The sequence below is a fragment of the Rhinoraja longicauda genome, chromosome 21, assembly GCF_053455715.1.
Source record: "Rhinoraja longicauda isolate Sanriku21f chromosome 21, sRhiLon1.1, whole genome shotgun sequence".
Classification (NCBI taxonomy): domain Eukaryota; kingdom Metazoa; phylum Chordata; class Chondrichthyes; order Rajiformes; family Arhynchobatidae; genus Rhinoraja; species Rhinoraja longicauda.
In genome coordinates this window covers 37,555,074-37,573,898 of record NC_135973.1, presented here as the reverse complement: position 1 = coordinate 37,573,898, position 18,825 = coordinate 37,555,074, and the positions used below count along the sequence as shown (strand labels likewise).

Sequence of the window (18,825 nt, the reverse complement as noted above, 5' to 3'; positions counted from 1 at the left end):
TGGGAATGGGAGGGGGAGTTGAAGTGCTGAGTTTTCATTATGCATATTCTCAATGGAAATAGGTATACAAATGAACATGTTGCTTGATCCCAATTAAAAATTCTAAACAGGTGCAAAATAATCTAATAATCGCAAATTAAACGAAGGGAAGTGGGAAACCATGCCGGTCGATGAATTTAGCAGTTTAAGTCTGTACTATTTACTCTTATTAATCAATAAGTGGGTGGCACAGTGGTGCAGTGGTAGAGCTACTGCCTTACAGCGCCAGAGACCCGGGTTCGATCCTGACTACAGGTGCTGTCTGTACGGAGTTTGTACGTTCTCCCCGTGACCTGCGTGGGTTTTCTCCGAGACCTTCGGTTTCCTCCCACACTCCAAAGACGTACAGGTTTGTAAGTTAATTGGCTTGGTATAAATGTAAAAAAAACTGTCCTTAATGTGTGTAGGGTAGTGTTAATGTGCAGGGATCGCAGGTGAGTGCAGACTCGGTGGGCCGAAGGGCCTGCTTCCACGCTGTATCTGTAAACTAAACTAAACTAAACTAAACAATGGTTTTGTTACCCCTAGACTACATGAAGTTCATTCAGCCGGTGGTTAACGTATCACTGCCAGGGCATTATTGCCGATTATGACTTTCAAACTGTGCTTATTTGTGTTATTTAAAGATCAGCACAGCATGCCCTACAACACAAGTTAATGTTTTCAACAAAACTGACACCCAGAGTGAATCATGTAGATGATGCAAATCAGACACAGACAATTAGAATGTACTGTTGAAACATCTTCACTGGAATTAAATTCAACGTAGGCACCAAGCAACGTGCAAAGTACAAATCATAATAATTTAACTGAGTACATCAGATTTTATATCCATCTAAATAAATCACTTCTATGTAACGTAATCCTCTGTTATTTTCATTTTTGTTATTTGTTATTCAAGGAGTTTGTCCTGACTGGATGTTTTCAAATTCCGTCTCTGGACTGCAGAGTAAGTAGGCCAGTTCAGGGTAAGCTCCCCTAATGTTTTGGGCAATTAATATTGGAGCTGCTGCATAGGACAAGGATATTTTTGTGCTCATTCTCAGGTGAATAGGTGCACTGGCTCGGTGCTGAAGCTCTTGAGGCCAGGTGTATACAATGATGGAGGTCACTGGTCCCCATTTAGGAAGCTGAGGTTCTAACAGTCTCCTGCTCTGGGTTCCCCTGGAACAGATATCCTGTTACAGATAACTGATAACTGTTCCCCTGGAACAGTTCCGGCACAACTCTGTGACTGGGCAGATGTGAGTCCTGGAGTCTGGGTGATGTATCTGACCATCACGACAGTGGCTTGAGCCACAAGTACAGCTATGGAGTATCAATTCACAAATCCAACAAATTATCAATGTTAATTCTGAAGATGGTTCCCGACCCAAACCATCACCTATCCATTTTCTCCAGTGATGCTGCCTGACCTGCTGAGTTTCTCCAGCATTTTATATCTATCTTCGGTATAAACCAGCATCTGCCCTTCCTCGGCATAACAAATTGTTATTGTATGTGTGCAATAAGGAATAAGTAGGAAAGGTACAATACCTTGCATTATCTCTTCCATGAGACTTCAGGAAGTTCATGTTCCGATATCTTGATAAGAAAGCCACCAGTTGATCATTAGTTCTGTGGAACAAATATAAAAGCATATTTTAACAATCCTTCTCTGGTTAATAGATTATAACACGACAAAAACATAAAAAACCATAACTTCCCCACCAATACCCTTCTACCAACTTTACACTTATTAAATATTCTTGATCATTATTTCATTGGATTGTCCATGTTAATTCAGATAAACTTTGATTATATGCTCTCCTGTTATTTTCAGAAGAGGAACCAAAACATCAGGTTTGCACCAATCATTACTGATCACGTTGCCAGCCTTAAACTGCTTTAAATTGGTGAAATGATCGTGGAAGGGCATGATAAAATGAACAGAAGCAGTGCTGCCAGTTCGTCTGTGATCTTCCTCTCTGCCTGTGCTTGTCCAAGAGATGTCCCCATTGTTACAAGGCCAATCTTCACAATGGATCCAATTGTACTTACCTTTATGTGCGGTTTGTCTTGTCAGTTTTATTTATAAAAATATTTACACTTTAATTAATATCATTGCTTCATGTATAGTTCACTAAATTTTATTTTATTTATTTAATTTTTAATAATGTAAATATATTTCAACTCTTTCAAAAATCTGGAGGATTGGAAAAGACCTTTGCTAGCACGAGCTTTTGGAAGATCATCACAAGATCATACGGTCATAAGTGCTAGGAGTAGAATTAGGCCATTTGGCCCATCAAGTCTACTCTGCCATTCAATCATGACTGATCTTTCTCTCCCTTCTAACCCTATTCTCATGCCTTCTCCTCATAACCTCTGACACCTGTACTAATCAAGAATTTATCTATGCCGTAAAAATATCCACTGACTTTGCCTCCACAGCCTTCTGTGGCAAATAATTCCACAGATTCACCACCATCTGACTAAAGAAATTTCTCCTTATCTCCTTCCTAAAAGAATGTCCTTTAATTCTGAGGCTATGACCTCTAGTCCTTGACTCTCCCACTAGTGGAAGCATCCTCTCTGCATCCAAGCCTTTCACTGTTCTGTATGTTTCAATGAGGTCTCCCCTGTCTAAGGCCAAACCATGGGGTTCACTACCTGGTTATTCATGGATAACTCTGCTTTAGTGGACGGTGGATAGTGGCAGAAATGAGAGTCAAAGACCCAGGAATGCAGGGCTGAAGCAGAATGGGAATGTTGGCACTGGGAGAGTGTGGTGGAGTGACAATGGCTCGGACAATATCAAGTTGATTCAACCCAATCTCCCATGGGAAGAAATGGGAAGAATAAATAAACACAATGATATGGAAAAAGAGCAGAACCCTCGGTGGTGAAACCTGCAGTCAGCGGTCAATGAGAGCTTGGGGGGAGCGCCGTGAGGGAGGGTGAAGACCAATGGACAATGGGGACCTGGCGTGGGGGGACCCCTGTGGGGGAGTGGGGGGGTGGGAGAACAAAGTAGGATCTGGCGTGCTTTGTAACTTTGACAACGCCGTAGGTGGCCGCTATTTGTCTGCTTTCGATAGGGCTCTGTTCCGAGAAGCCCATCGGAAATCGAAAGTATTGTAAGACGAAATGCATTGAATACGCGCAATCACGTGGCCGGAAGCGAGCGGCGGCTCGTTACGGGTCGTTGCCGTTTGCACCATCGCAATGTCGAAGTATCGCAGGTCGAAGCATCGTAAGCTGGGGAGCACCTGTACATTGGGTATGCAGCAAAGAATCTCACTGTGCCAGGTCACATGTGACAATAAAGTATTCCATCCCATTCCAAAGTGTCGATAATGTTCAGGGTATAAATAATCAGGTACCTTTCATAACATTGCCTGTAAAGGGACATCATAATGCTACACTTCAGAATCAGAGACGGTGGTGATGGGCATGGGACATGAGTCATGTTGATTCACAATTGCAAATCTATAGTTTTAGACAATTCAGAATAAATAGTCAATCTGTTTCTTTTTCGTACTCAATTGGAATGTTTATAAGGTGTTTGCTTCCGCTGCTGTTTGTCACCACAAACTGGGTAGAGTGGAAGTTCTTTTCTGCCAGTTGCTAAATGAGGTGTAAAGTGCAGGGATTTCAAATTACGCCTTGAATCAGTTGTTTTCCCTTCTGACATCTTGCATGAGCTGTGGAGATAACCACAGTGCAACCATTCAAACCTCCTACAAACGTGTGGCTGAATGACTGAAGGAAATTGGGAAGGTGAGGTTTTGTAAGTAGGTGTTCAGGCACCACCCACTCCTCTGCCCGGTTGCACATGCTTGGCGATAACATCTTTTGGTGCTCGTAAGACCCAGGGGAGGAAACAGAAACATATACAATTCTTAAAGGATTGGACAAGCTAGATGCAGGAAAAATGTTCCTGGTGTTGGGGGAGTCCAGAACCAGGGGTCACCGTTTAAGAATAAGGGGTAAGCCATTTAGGACTGAGATGAGGAAAAACTTTTCCACCCAGAGAGTTGTGAATCTGTGGAATTCTCTGCCACAGAAGGCAGTGGAGGCCAATTCACTGGATGTTTTCAAGAGAGAGTTAGATTTAGCTCTGAGGGCTAACGGAATCAAGGGATATGGGGAAAAAGCAGGAACGGGGTACTGATTTTAGATGATCAGCCATGATCATATTGAATGGCGGTGCTGGCTCGAAGGGCCAAATGGCCTACTCCTGCACCTATTTTTCTATGTTTCCATGTTTCAGACTATCAATCGATTTGTTTCTCAAAAGTATTTTCTTGAGAATTTCACGGGGACCAATAAAGAAAATAGATGGTTTCAAATGCAGAGCAATAGTTCAGTTTAGAGATACAGCACGGAAACAGGCCCTTCAGCCCACCAATTCCGCATCGACCGGCGATCCCTGTACATTAGCAATATCCTACACACGCCAGGAACAATTTACACTTCGTAGATGAGGTTGGAGGTGGTGCAGGTTAACCACTGCCTCCCCTGGAAAGACTGTTGGGGTACTTGGTCAGAGTTGAGGGAAGAGGTATAGCGACAGGTGTGGCATCTTTTCAGGTGAGGCAGAGGTTCACTTGCACCTCCTCCAACCTCATCTTCTGTATCCGCTGTTCCAGGTGCAGTCTCCTATATATCGGCAAGACCAAGCGCATGCTCGGCAATCGTTTTGCTGAACACCTTCGCTCAGTCTGCCTGGATCAACTTGATCTCCCAGTTGCCAGACACTTTAATTCCCCTTCCCATTCCCATGCTGACCTTTCTGTCCTAGGTCTCCTCCATTGGAGGATCAGCATCTCATATTTCACTTGGGCAGCGTACAACCCAGTGATATGAAAATTGATTTCTCTAACTTCAAGTAACCCCTGCACCACTCACTCCATCCCACCCCCACCCAGGTCGTACCAGCTTCAAAGTAACCCCTGCACCCCTCACTCCATCCCACCCCCACCCAGGTCGTACCAACTTCAAAGTAACCCCTGCACCCCTCACTCCATCCCACCCCCACCCAGGTCGTACCAGCTTCAAAGTCATCTTGTTGAGTCTCATTGTCTGTACTCATTGCCACCTAACAGCTAACAATGACCTGTTTCCTTGATCATCGTAACAATTTTGCAGATCTTTCATTCATTTGTTCTATATCTCTCTACATCACGGTCTATATCTCTCATTTCTCTTTCTCCTGACTCTCAGTCTGAAGAAGTGTTTCGACCCGAAACTTCACCTATTCCTTTTCTCCAGAAAACTGCCTGAGTTACGTCAGTGGATATTTTTAAGGCAGCGATAGATAGATTCTTGGTTAGTACAGACGTCATGGGGAGTAGGCAGGAGAATGGGGTTAGGAGGGAGAGATAGATCAACCATGATTGAATGGTGGAGTAGACTTGATGGGCCGAATGGCCTAATTCTGCTCCTATTCCTTATGACCTTATGACTTCAGCTTTTTGTGTCTATCTTCAATTTAAACCAGCATTTGCCGTTCCTTCCTACACAATACTGCTGAAACACGACCAGATTACACACACAAACACACACACACACACACACACACACACACACACACACACACACACACACACACACGCGCTAAGTACTTTCTCAAGGGATGAGAGATAAAATCTTATCACAAGAACAACCACACCAGGGAAAATCAAATTTACTGCAATAAGTAAATAAACACTATTAATTAACACGGCACTTCATTTTTATCTTTGGAAATGACATTGTGGGATAAAGAAGAGCTTATAATACCAGGAGAAGGGAATGTCCTTTCATTAATTGTTCATCGCATGTAAGAATTGGAGAAATGTATGAAACACACACGATGACAATAAGGTGTTGGAACTCTGGATGCAAGAAAACGGGACCATCATTAATGACATTGCGTTTGGAATCAGCAATGTGGTGTTTGATCATAAAGGTCTTACCTTCATGTACGAATATGTTTAATCAATGTTTGAATGAAAACAAAGTCTACTGAACTTTATAAAAGAGGCAATCTGATTAGTTGATTCATTAAAAGATAATGCTGAAGTGGGTCATGCAGCATCTCTGGGAGACATGGACAGGCAACATTTCTGATTGAGACACTTCTTCAGACCGATTGAGGTGGGGGAGGAGGAGAAAGCTGAGGGGGGCAGGGTCCAGATGTGGGGTTTCGAAAGGCAGATGGTTGGACAAAGGCCAACATGAAAAGTTTGAGATCAGATAGAAGAGGTCCGAGTTATGAAGTCGGAGGAAGGAATTTCGGTGGAAGGGGAGAACTATTTCCCTTCCATTGACTCCATGTACACCTCATGCTGCCTCAGCAAGGCTAGCAGCACAATCAAGGACCAGTCTCACCCCGGTCACTCTCTCCTCTCCCATCAGGCAAGAGGTAAAGAAGTGTGAAAACGTACAGCTCCAGATTCAGGGACAGTTTTATCCCAGCTGTTATCAGGCAACTGAGCCATCCTACCAACAACTAGAGAGCAGTGCTGAGCTACCATCCATCTCATTGAAGACTAATCGGACTTTACTGAACCTTATCTTGCACTAAACGTTATTCCCTTTATCATGTATCTGTACACTGTGGACAGCTCGAATGTAACCGTGTAGAATCTATCCACTGACTGGTCAGCATGTAACAAAAAGCTTTTCTCTGTACCTTGGTACACATGACAATAAACTAAACTCAACCAAACTGAAAAAGTGGCTTTATGTGAAATAATTTCAAAGGATTCCCATTAAAATTTTCAAAGGATTCCCATGGGCGGCACGGTAGCGCAGCGGTAGAGTTGCTGCTTTACAGCGAATGCAGCGCCGGAGACTCAGGTTCGATCCTGACTACGGGTGCTGCACTGTAAGGAGTTTGTACGTTCTCCCCGTGACCTGCGTGGGTTTTCTCCGAGATCTTCGGTTTCCTCCCACACTCCAAAGACGTACAGGTATGTAGGTTAATTGGCTGGGTAAATGTAAAAATTGTCCCTAGTGGGTGTAGGATGGTGTTAATGTACGGGGATCGCTGGGCGGCACGGACTTGGGGGGCCGAAAAGGCCTGTTTCCGGCTGTATATATATGATATGATATAAGTAGATTGCTGATTCTTGGAGGTTATTCAATTACATCAATAATTCTCTCTGTTTTCATGATCCTGGCAACAGAAGTAAGGTGATGGACTACTCGGCAGAACATGCAATGCTGGTAAACATAGAAAATAGGTGCAGGAGGAGGCCATTTGGCCCTTCGAGCCAGCACCGCTGGTGTACCAGAAAGAACAGGAATACCTCCCACTAGCTCACATCCCCACAACACCAGCAACCTTGCTCCCTCTGCTCTGATTAAAGTTGAGGACTGCAGTCCTACCCAGTCCTACCTAGTCCATCACCTTACTTCTATTGCCAGAACCATCTCTAGTTGATGGTTATCCCAGCTGTCCCTGGGATAAGCTGGGATAACAATGTATGGTTGGATAAAACGGTCCCTTTACCTCTTGCCTGATGGGAGAGGAGAAAGTGATCGGGGTGAGACTGGTCCTTGATTATGCTGCTGGCCTTGCTGAGGCAGCGTGAGGTGTAGATGGAGTCAATGGAAGGGAAATAGGCGCAACATGCCAGAGTAACTCAGTGGGTCAGGCAGCATCTCTGGAGAAAAGGAATGGGTGATGTTTCAGGCCAGAATCCTTCATCAGACTCAATGTAAGAGAGGTTGGTTTGTGTGATGGTCTGGGCTGCGTCCACAAATCTCTGCAATTGCGGTCTTGGATGGAGCTGTTCCCAAACTACGCTGCAACACATCCCGATAAAATGCTTTCTACGGCACATTTATAGATGTCGGTGAGAGTTGTTGGGGACATGCCAAACAGCTTCATTGAAAAACATATATTGGAAATTTGGGGAGTTGGAGCAAGCTGTACAGAGTCTGTGTTTGGCCTTATGGGTCCACCATGGGAGAGCCCTGGGATTATTCTCGTAAATCCCTTCTGGACGCTCTCCAAAGCCAGACTGACCAGTGTTTTATAAATAATCAGTATTGGAACCTTGTTTTTATATTCTTATCCTCTTGAAATAAATACTAACATTGCATTTGTCTTCCTTACTACTGATTCAACTTGCAAATTAACCTTTTGAATCCTGCACCAGCACTCCCAAGTCCTTTTGCACTTCCAATTTTGTGAAACTTCTCTCCATTTATAAAATAGTCTACGCCTTTATTCCTAATGCCCAAATGCATGACTCCACACTTTGCTACGCTGTATTCCATCTGCCACTTCTTTGGCCACTCTCCCAACCTGTCCATGTCCTTCTGCAGAGTCCCCGCTTCCCCACACTACCTGCCCATCCACCTATCTTTGTATCATCCACAAACTTGGCCACAAAGCATTCAATCCCCTCGTCCAAATCATTGATTTACAACGTGAAGAGTAGCAGCCCCAGCACCGACCCCTGCAGAACTCCACTCGTCACTGGCAGACAACCAGAAAAAGCCCCCTTTGTTGCTACTCTTTGTCTTCCTCTATCCAGCCAACCTGCTATCCATGGGCTCACCCAACTCATCTTCCCTCTAATACCATGGGCTCTCATCCTCCTTAGCAGCCTCACATGTGGCACCTTATGAAAGTCCTTCTGAAAATCCAGGCACACAACATCCACTGTCTCTCCTTTGTCTATCCCGCTATTTACTTCCTCAAAGGGCTCTAACAGTTTCGTCAGGCAAGACCTCCCCTTCACAAACTCGCACCCTTCCCTTGATATCAGTCTGTAGAAGGGTCTCGACCCGAAACATCACCCATTCCTTCTCTCCCGAGATGCTGCCTGTCCCGCTGAGTTACTCCAGCATTTTGTGTCAACCTTTGATTTAAACCAGCATCTGCAGTTTCTATCCTACACTATAGTTTCCCCTCTTGCGCATCACTCCCTTCTTGAACAGCAGAGTAACATTTGCAATTTTCCAGTCGTCTGGGACTACTCCTGACTGGTGATTCTCCAATGATCACCACCAAATGCCTCCACAATTACTAAAGCCACCTCTTTCAGAAGCCTAATATAAGAAAATAACTGCAGATGCTGGTACAAATCGAAGGTATTTATTCACAAAGTGCTGGAGTAACTCAGCAGGTCAGGCAGCGTCTCGAGAGAGAAGGAATGGGTGACGTTTCGGGTCGAGACCCTTCTTCAGACTGATGAAGGGTATCGACCCGAAACGTCACCCATTCCTTCTCTCCCGAGATGCTACCCGACCTGCTGAGTTACTCCAGCACTTTGTGAATAAATTCTTTCAGAAGCCTGGGGTGTAGTCCATCTGATCCAGGTGACTGATCCACCTTCACACCTGCCAGCTTCACAATGCTCACTTTTCATGTGGTGTGAAGTGGTGCACATGGATGACAGATGTATCTGACAGCCACTGTTCAGAGTGCTGGTGTGACAGGGAATGCTCATTCATTAGAGGGAGGTTAGTCACACAATTACACCTCATCCAGGAATAGCAACCCTAAGCATCAATGCATAGACTGAAAAATGCAGCCACAACACTGTGCCACAACACTACACCACAACACTACACCACAACACTACACCACAACACTGCGCCACAACACTGCGCCACAACACTGTGCCACAACACTACACCACAACACTACACCACAACACTACACCACAACACTACACCACAACACTACACCACAACACTGTGCCACAACACTACGCCACAACACTACACCACAACACTGTGCCACAACACTACACCACAACACTACACCACAACACTGTGCCACAACACTACACCACAACACTACACCACAACACATCACAACACTACACCACAACACTACACCACAACACTACACCACAACACTACACCACAACACTACACCACAACACTACACCACAACACTACACCACAACACATCACAACACTACACCACAACACTACACCACAACACTGTGCCACAACACTACACCACACTACACCACAACACTGTGCCACAACACTACACCACAACACTACACCACAACACTACACCACAACACTGTGCCACAACACTACACCACAACACTACACCACAACACTGTGCCACAACACTACACCACAACACTGTGCCACAACACTACACCACAACACTACACCACAACACTACACCACAACACTGTGCCACAACACTACACCACAACACTACACCACAACACTGTGCCACAACACTACACCACAACACTACACCACAACACTGTGCCACAACACTACACCACAACACTGTGCCACAACACTACACCACAACACTACACCACAACACTACACCACAACACTGTGCCACAACACTACACCACAACACTATACCACAACATTATACCAAATTAACATTTGAGTTATGTGGAGTAATGGAGTTAAATACAAATCAGTAATGAAATTATTGCAGCTTTGAAATCACTCTGGGTCATTTATTATCTGGAAAATATATTGAAAAACATAAAAAATGGGACTACATCTCTTCCATTTTTATTTAGATAAAATTGACTGCTATTGCTATCCAGGCTACTGGTGCACTGTGCTGTCCACACTGAAGACAACTAGACACCCTATCCCCTCACTCTCAGTCTGAAGAAGGGTCTCAACCCAAAACGTCACCCATTCCTTCTCTTCAGAGATGCTGCCTGACCCGCTGAGTTACTCCAGCATTTTGTGTCTACCTTCAGTGTAAACCAGCATCTGCAGTTCCTTCCATGTAACTAGTGGAGTAGAAACATAGAAACATAGAAAATAGGTGCAGGAGGAGGCCATTCGGCCATTCGAACTAGCACCGCCATTCATTGTGATCATGGCTGATCGTCCCTAATCAATACCCCGTGCCTGCCTTCTCCCCATATCCCTTGATTCCACTAGCCCCTAGAGCTCTATCTAACTCTCTCTTAAATCCATCTAGTGATTTGGCCTCCACTGCCCTGTGTGGCAGAGAATTCCACAAATTCACAACTCTCTGCGTGATAAAGTTTTTTCTCACCTCAGTTTTAAATGGCCTCCCCTTTATTCTAAGACTGTGGCCCCTGGTTCTGGACTCGCCCAACATTGGGAACATTTTTCCTGCATCTAGCTTGTCCAGTCCTTTTATAATTTAATATGTTTCTATAAGATCCCCTCTCATCCTTTTTAACTCCAGTAAATACAAACCTAGTCTTTTCAATCTTTCCTCATATGACAGTCCCGCCATCCCAGGGATCAATCTCGTGAACCTACGCTGCACTGACTCAATTACAAGGATGTCCTTCCTCAAATTAGGAGACCAAAACTGCACACAATACTCCAGATGTGGTCTTACCAGGGCCCTATACAACTGCAGAAGAACCTCTTTACTCCTATACTGAAATCCTCTCGTATGAAGCTTTATATTATTCCATTAGCTTTCTTCACTGCCTGCTGTACCTGCACGCCAACTCTAATTGACTGGTGTACAAGGACACCCAGGTCTCGCTGTTTAGAGATACAGCATAAAAACAGGCCCTTCGGCCCACTGTGTCCAGGCCAAGTATCAAGCATCTGTTCACACTCGTTCCACGTTATCCCACTTTCTCATCCACTCCCTACACACGCGTGCCAGTTTACAGAGGCCGATTAACCAACAAACCCGCACATCGTTGGGATGTGGGAGGAAACCGGAACAACCAGAGAAAACCCACACAGTCGCAGGGAGAACGTGCAAGCTCTGCTCAGACAGCATTCGAAGGCAGGATTGAATTGGGGACTCTGGGGCTGTGAGGCAGCAGCTCTACACCTGCGCCACTCTGCTGCTCTGCGTGCTGCAGAATCAGCCTAGGTTTACCGAGACGTTAACGGTAGATTGAATCAGGATATGGTAGAGCCAGCACGTATTAGATGAGGTTCCTGTGCAGTTTCACATCCAGCAATGACTGGCTAACCATCAAAGTGGCAGCACATTTGTTGAGTCAGGCCATCACTGTGGGCAATAAGGAAACTGAAGAGCTTAATGACGTGTGTAAAATGAAACGTCCAACACTGAGACAACTGCACAAACAGATGCAAAGTGTGATACTGCCGCACTACTTATTTTTCAATTAAAGTTTAGGATCTGTGAGATTTGAATCAAACTTGTTCAATGTTTTATGGTTTTGCAAGGTTATTGCCACTGTGAAACATTAAATCCACCAATGTGACTGGGCCTACTGGGCTTAATTCCACCAATGTTACTGGGCCTACTGGGCTTAATCCCACCAATGTTACTGGGCCTACTGGGCTTAATCCCACCAATGTTACTGGGCCTACTGGGCTTAAACCCACCAATGTTACTGGGCCTACTGGGCTTAATTCCACCAATGTTACTGCAGCGTGGCAGTCAGCAAATGACAGAATGCTTTTATGTGACTGAGTTGTCTGACCCCTTCATCAGATTTATGCTGACCTAAGCAGTTATCAAGGAACTGCATAACAACACGAGCCAAAGTAGATTTTGGCAAAATGAACAACATTAAATTTATTTTAAAATAGCAGCTATCACGTAGCAAAATACCTTGGATGTGTTATCAAACAAAATGAAATGCCGGGGCACAGCATCGGCACCTTTGTGCCTTATGCACAGCATAAGGCAACTCTTTTGTGTTACTGTGTATGAATTTCACAGCCAGGTGACAATAAAGTATTATCATCATCACTGGGCAAGTGGTCAGAATTTGCATAACACAGGCAGGTGTGAGCAGCATCTTAATTGTGGAATGAGAGTGACGCCTAGTTACTCCATCATCCCACAAGTCTTCCACCCTGCATCCTCCCGCAATCCAAAGAATAATGCCTCTGTCCCTCCAATCTGACAGTGGAGTACAGGTAAGGTTGCCAACTACCTCACCCCCAAATACAGGACAAGGTGATGTCAACGCCCGGCGCCCCACGTGACCTCATCCAGCCAGCGGCCACGTGCTCCCGCTCCACCAATGGCGACCGCCCGGGCCGGGAAGCAGGTTGCTACGCAACCTCCGTTTGGCGAACACACTTGGCCCCGCTCCTCGAACACACTCCGTTAGCCTACACTGTCCTGGCCTACAGCGGCCCGCGGGCCTAGTACGAGACAAGGGTAGTCCCGCACGGGACAAACCAATTTAGCCCAAAATATGGAACATCCCGGCTAATACGGGACAGTTGGCAACCCTATGTACAGGGCTGATCAGGCCTGTGCCCTCCTGTTAACTCAATCACCATCTGCCACCCAATGTTCATCTTTGGAGATGACTACAGGGTGGAGCATTTTTACTGTTCTATGTGTTTGGATCGGTCCCCGACAGTAACTGGTATGCTGCTGCACTACCCCTCTGCTCAGCATTTTTCTTGTGTACGAGAAATCCTAAATAGGAAGGAGTTGAAAGGGGTTGAGAAAGGAAATGGTATAGCTTTGGTCCTTGGATGCTGAAGCCCCATAGCTACTATGGCGCAGCGGTAGAGTTGCTGCCTTACAGCGTTTACAACTCGGGTTCCATCCCGACTACTGGTACTGTCTGTACGGAGTTTGTACGTTCTCCCCGTGACCACGTGGGTTTTCTCAGAGATCTTCGGTTTCCTCCCACACTCCAAAGACGTACAGGTTTGTAGGTTCATTGGCTTGGTATAAAATGTGAAATTGAAAATAGAAAAATAGGTGCAGGAGTAGGCCATTTGGCCCTTCAAGCCAGCACCGCCATTCAATATGATCATGGCTGATCATCCTAAATCAGTACCCCGTTCCTGCTTTCTCCCCATATCCCTTGATTCCGTTAGCCCTAAGAGATATATCTAACTATGTTGCGATCCTTTGTCAGATTGACGGAGCAGAGGTGAATAAACTGGTAAGAGTATGGAAAGGGGCTAGAATTGGCATGTGGTAAGTGGAGATATCTCCTCCATCTTCCAATCACCTCTCCTCACCTGAATCCACGATGACTTTCCTGTCCCACCTCTTCATCTCTCTTTACCAGCCTTCCGTCCTGTTTCAATGGTGTATGGTCTTATAACTCTATGGTATATTTAGATTTTTAGATTTAGAGATACAGTGCAGAAACAGGCCCTTTGGCCCACCGGGTCCGCGCCGCCCAGAAATCCCCGCACATTAACACTATCCTACACACACTAGGGACAATTTTTACATTTGCCCAGCCAATTAACCGTCTTTGGAGTGCGGGAGGAAACCGAAGATCTCGGAGAAAACCCACGCAGGTCACGGGGAGAACGTACAAACTCCGTACAGTACAGCACCCGTAGTCAGGATCGAACCTGAGTCTCCGGCGCTGCATTTGTTGTAAGGCAGCAACTCTACCGCTGCGCCACAGTATACACTTCCAACTACTTAAACCGTCCTGCCGCATGCGCACGTGTACATGAGGCCCCTCTCATCTTGTCCTTTATAAATGCTGCTGATAGGGTTGCCAACTTCCTCACTCCCAAATATGGGACAAGGTGACGTCACCGCCCCGCGCCCCACAGGACCTCACCCAGCCAGCGGCCACCTGCTCCCGCTCCACCAATGGCGGCCGCCCGGGTGGCCATTGGCCGCTGGCTGGGTGAGGTCACATGGGGCGCGGGGCGGTGACGTCACCCTTTGTCTCTTATTTGGGAGTGAGGAGGTTGGCAACCCTACTAATATGGGACAAGGGCGGTCCCGTACGGGATAAAAAACCAATTTAGCTCAAAATACGGGATGTCCCGGCTAATACGGGACAGTTGGCAACCCTAGCTGCTGACCATGTACTAGAAGAGGAGGGCACACTTATTAGTTCATACAGAGGCCGAGCTCTCAAGTGCAGGGAACATTATCTCTCCATTTGAACCAAACAAACCAGCTTACTCACACACTCCATTTCCATCTCCAGTATCAAGAATTAGGAGAGTAGAAATTTCATTTGGCAATCATCACTTGCAAGCGGCTTAGAGCTTGTATTATAATCCTGTGCACGGCACTTATCTGCAGGCATCGGTTTATATATTAAATGAATCCATTTATTTGAAGTGTTTTATCGACAGAAACAAAAATAATGCACACAGGAATGTGGCCATGGCAATTAAAGAGACTAGTTGTCAGGTATGCTCATCGGAATTTCCATCCTCTACTGTCAGAACTAATATGCTCTCTGCATTTTGTCACTTTCTTTTCAATCTGTCACTAATGATCTCACTCTGATTACTGCTATCATAAAGCATAGCTGAACATCTACAGAACTGTGAAGACGAATGAATGGACTTCCCTGACAGCTAATCTCTCACCACACCTGAAAACAGGTTCATCCTGAACTGCCACATTGCCAGAAGAGCAGTTCATGCACAGACAAACGCAGTCATTTTGTGTGAGTGTGCTTGCATAGTTATACTAACAATTTCAGGCACCTCCTATCTTTGTTGAAATAGATGTTATGCCTCCGAGCCATCTGCTTTGTGTCTCCATGTGTCAGCAAAAGAAAACAGTGCTTTACATTCTAAGCTGAGCAAATTTCCACATTTAATGCTTCAGTGGCTTCCCCTTTCACCAGGACGAAGGACCATTTACTGAGAGCACTTAGCAATACTTCCACATGGAATGACTTCAATAACCAATGCTGTAGGACCAGAGGGTCAGACAATCTCTTCCCGCAATAATGCACCCGCAGAAGCGAGCTGACAAATCTCCACGTCACCCACAGTGAGAGTGGACAGGGCTAAAACCCAAGCTCTGTAAGGGAGGCAACTTTCCCAATCCTTTTTACACAATTTTCTAAATGTACAGAAACTGGCACAGACATCGCACGGTGGCGCAGCGGTAGAGTTGCTGCCTTACAGCGCTTGCAGCACCGGAGACCCGGGTTCGATCCCGACTATGGGTGCTGTCTGTATGGAGTTCGTACGTTCTCCCCGTGACCTGCGTGGGTTTTCTCCGAGATCTTCGGTTTCCTCCCTCACTCCAAAGACGTACAGGTTTGTAGGTTAATTGGCTTGGTAAATGTAAAAATTGTCCCTTGTGGGTATAGGATAGTGTTAATGTGTGGAGATCGCTGTCGGCGCGGACCCGGTGGGCCGATAGGGCCTGTTTCCACGCTGCATCTCTAAATTCAACTAAATTAAGCACCTTCATTGCCAATTTTAAAGATTTGACTACATTCACACCAAATCCATTTCCATAGATTTTATAAATATTTTGTTTGGAAAATCCCGACCCAAGCTCCGCGATTCGGGGCGGGCGAAGATGCTGCCGCTGCTGGAGCTCCCGATGTCGGCCCCCACCCAGGGCAGGGCCTGTGAGCTTCCGATATCCACACGGCCCGCGGCTGAAGCCTCCGGAGCCTCCGAAGACGAGTCACAGCCGCTCCCGCAGCGCCACCACAGCCTCCGAAGGCAGCCAGCTCCGCAGATAGTAAGTCCGGTCCGCGGGCTCTGCGAACCAGAGCCCAGGTGGTCCCAGCTGGAGGCCGCCAGCTCCAGGTGTTTAGCCGATGGTAGGCCACAGCGGGAATGGAGACACCACCCAGAAAACAAAGGTTGGGTCTCCGTTCGGAAGAGACAATTTTACAGTCCCACCCCCCCCCCACACATAGTGGACAACCACAAAAAACACTACATCATATCTAAACGCTACAATTAAGACAAAAACCAACATAAAACACAAAAGACAAACGGACTGCAGGCGAGCCGCAGCTGCTAGGGTGCGACTTGCCCCCTCCACAATCTTTGCACATCCAAAAATTCTTTCCAGTCATCACTTTAATTTCATGTTTCATGTATCTTGTGTTTTATGACTGTTGGCAGATCAATTTCTCGTCTGGAATAAATAAAGTTCTATCGTATTGTATCCTATCGTAATTGTGTAGGAAGGAACTGCAGATGCTGGTTTACACCAAAGATAGACACAAAATGCTGGAGTAACTCAGCGGGACAGGCAGCATTCTCCAGAGATGCTGCCTGTCCTGCTGTCCTGCTGTCCTGCTGAGTTACTCCAGCATTTTGTGTCTAGCATCTGATGACAATACTTTATGGCAGTCAGGGTTCACCCTCACAGACTTCAGAAATCACTACCCAAAAAAATTGATATGAGGAATAAAATTAATTTTCACGGAATTTATGTGGATAGCTAAGGAAGAAATTGCAGGGCCCCTGTGAGAGATATTGATATCATTGATAGCTCCGGGCGAGGTGCCAGATGACTGGAGGGTGGCTAATGTTGTGTTTTTAATGATGAAAGGCTGCAAGGAAAAGCCTGGAAACCACAGGCCCATTTTCTAGGGTAAGATTAGGGTTGCCAACTTCCTCGCTCCCAAATAAGGGACAAAGTGACATCACCGCCCCATGCCCCACCTGACCTCACGCAGCCAGCGACCACGTGCTGTCACTCCACCTATGGCAGCCGCCCAGGCCGGGAGGTGGATTGCTACGTAACCTCCGTTAGGCAGCGCCCTGGCATACCGTCCGGGACTGCTGTGGCCCTCAGGCTACAGTGTCTGGGCCGACAGTGTCCGGGCCTACAGTGTCTGGGCCCACAGTATCCGGGACTGCTGTGGCCCCCAGGCTACAGTGTCTGGGCCCACAGTGTCTGGGCCTACAGTGTCTGGGCCCAGTGTCCGGGACTGCTGCGGCCCCCAGGCTACAGTGTCCGGGCCTACAGTGTCCGGGCCTACAGTATCCGGGCGTGCAGTGTCCGGGCCTAGTGTCCGGGTCTGTAGCGCCGTCCGGGCCTAATATGGGACAAGGGTAGTTCCGTACGGGACAAACCAATTTAGCCCAAAATACGGGATGCCCCGGCTAATACGGGATAGTTGGCAACCCCAGGTAAGATACTGGAAGAGATTCTAAGAGACACACGTTTTTCGATGTGTGTGCAGATGATGCGACTTCATATTGCAGCACATCGCAATGTGGTCCGTTTGTGTGCAGTTCCAATGAACATCCCAGCTAGGAATAGTGCTGGCCTGTGGCCATCAGACAACCTGGACCTCTGCAAGGAGAGCGATCAGCACAAGACATTTGAGTATTTGAGAGGATTTGAGTAGAAACAGAAAAATAGGTGCAGGAGTAGGCCATCCGGCCTTCGAGCCAGCACCGCCATTCAATATGATCATGGCTGATCATCTAAAATCAGTACCCTGTTCCTACTTTTTCCCCATATCCCTTGATTCCTTTTGCCCTAAGAGCTAAATCTAACTCTCTCTTGAAACTTGACTGTGATATTAAACCTGTAGCCTGACGTGGTGATCTCTCTCCACCAATCCAAACCTCACTGGAATTTAGAAGGATGAGAGGGGATCTTATAGAAACATAAAATTGTTATAAAAAAACACCCATTTTCTCTGTTTCTATGTTTCTATAGCATACCATAGCAAAAATAAGATAAGAATGAGGCTAGATCCAGGATGGGTTTCCCTGCTTGTGGACCAAATGAAAGGTTTATCAGATGAACTCACAGTTCTATTGGGCCTAGGGTTGCCAACTATCCCGTATTAGCCAGGACATCCCGTTTTTTACGTTAAATTGGTTTGTCCAGTACAAGACAGCCTTTGTCCTGTATTAGGCCCGGACGCTGTAGGCCCCGACACTGTAAACAAGGACAGTGTAGGTCCGGACAGTGCAGGTCCGGACAGTGCAGGTCCGGACAGTGCAGGTCCGGACAGTGCAGGTCCGGACAGTGCAGGCCCGGACAGTGTAGGCCTGGACAGTGCCGGTCCTGATTTCCTTTCCTGATTTTACTCATCACCTTTTTAATCAAGACCAGCTCTGTGTGCCAGCTCAGAAGGGCACAAACATCCCATCGCTCCAGTTTAAGGAAGATTCCAGGAATTCTCCATTTTCCTGTTTTAAACTGGG

At 46.4% G+C, this 18,825-nt stretch overlaps 1 protein-coding gene across 1 annotated transcript in view; it reads right to left on the bottom strand.

The window, feature by feature from the left end:
• The window catches only part of xylt1 (xylosyltransferase I), a 294,644-nt gene that overhangs the window by 89,389 nt on the left and 186,430 nt on the right, over positions 1-18,825 (bottom strand). The window contains exon 5 of the mRNA XM_078418358.1: positions 1,576-1,656. Within this exon, the coding sequence (XP_078274484.1) occupies positions 1,576-1,656 (81 nt within the window). The remainder of the gene's footprint in view (positions 1-1,575; positions 1,657-18,825) is intronic.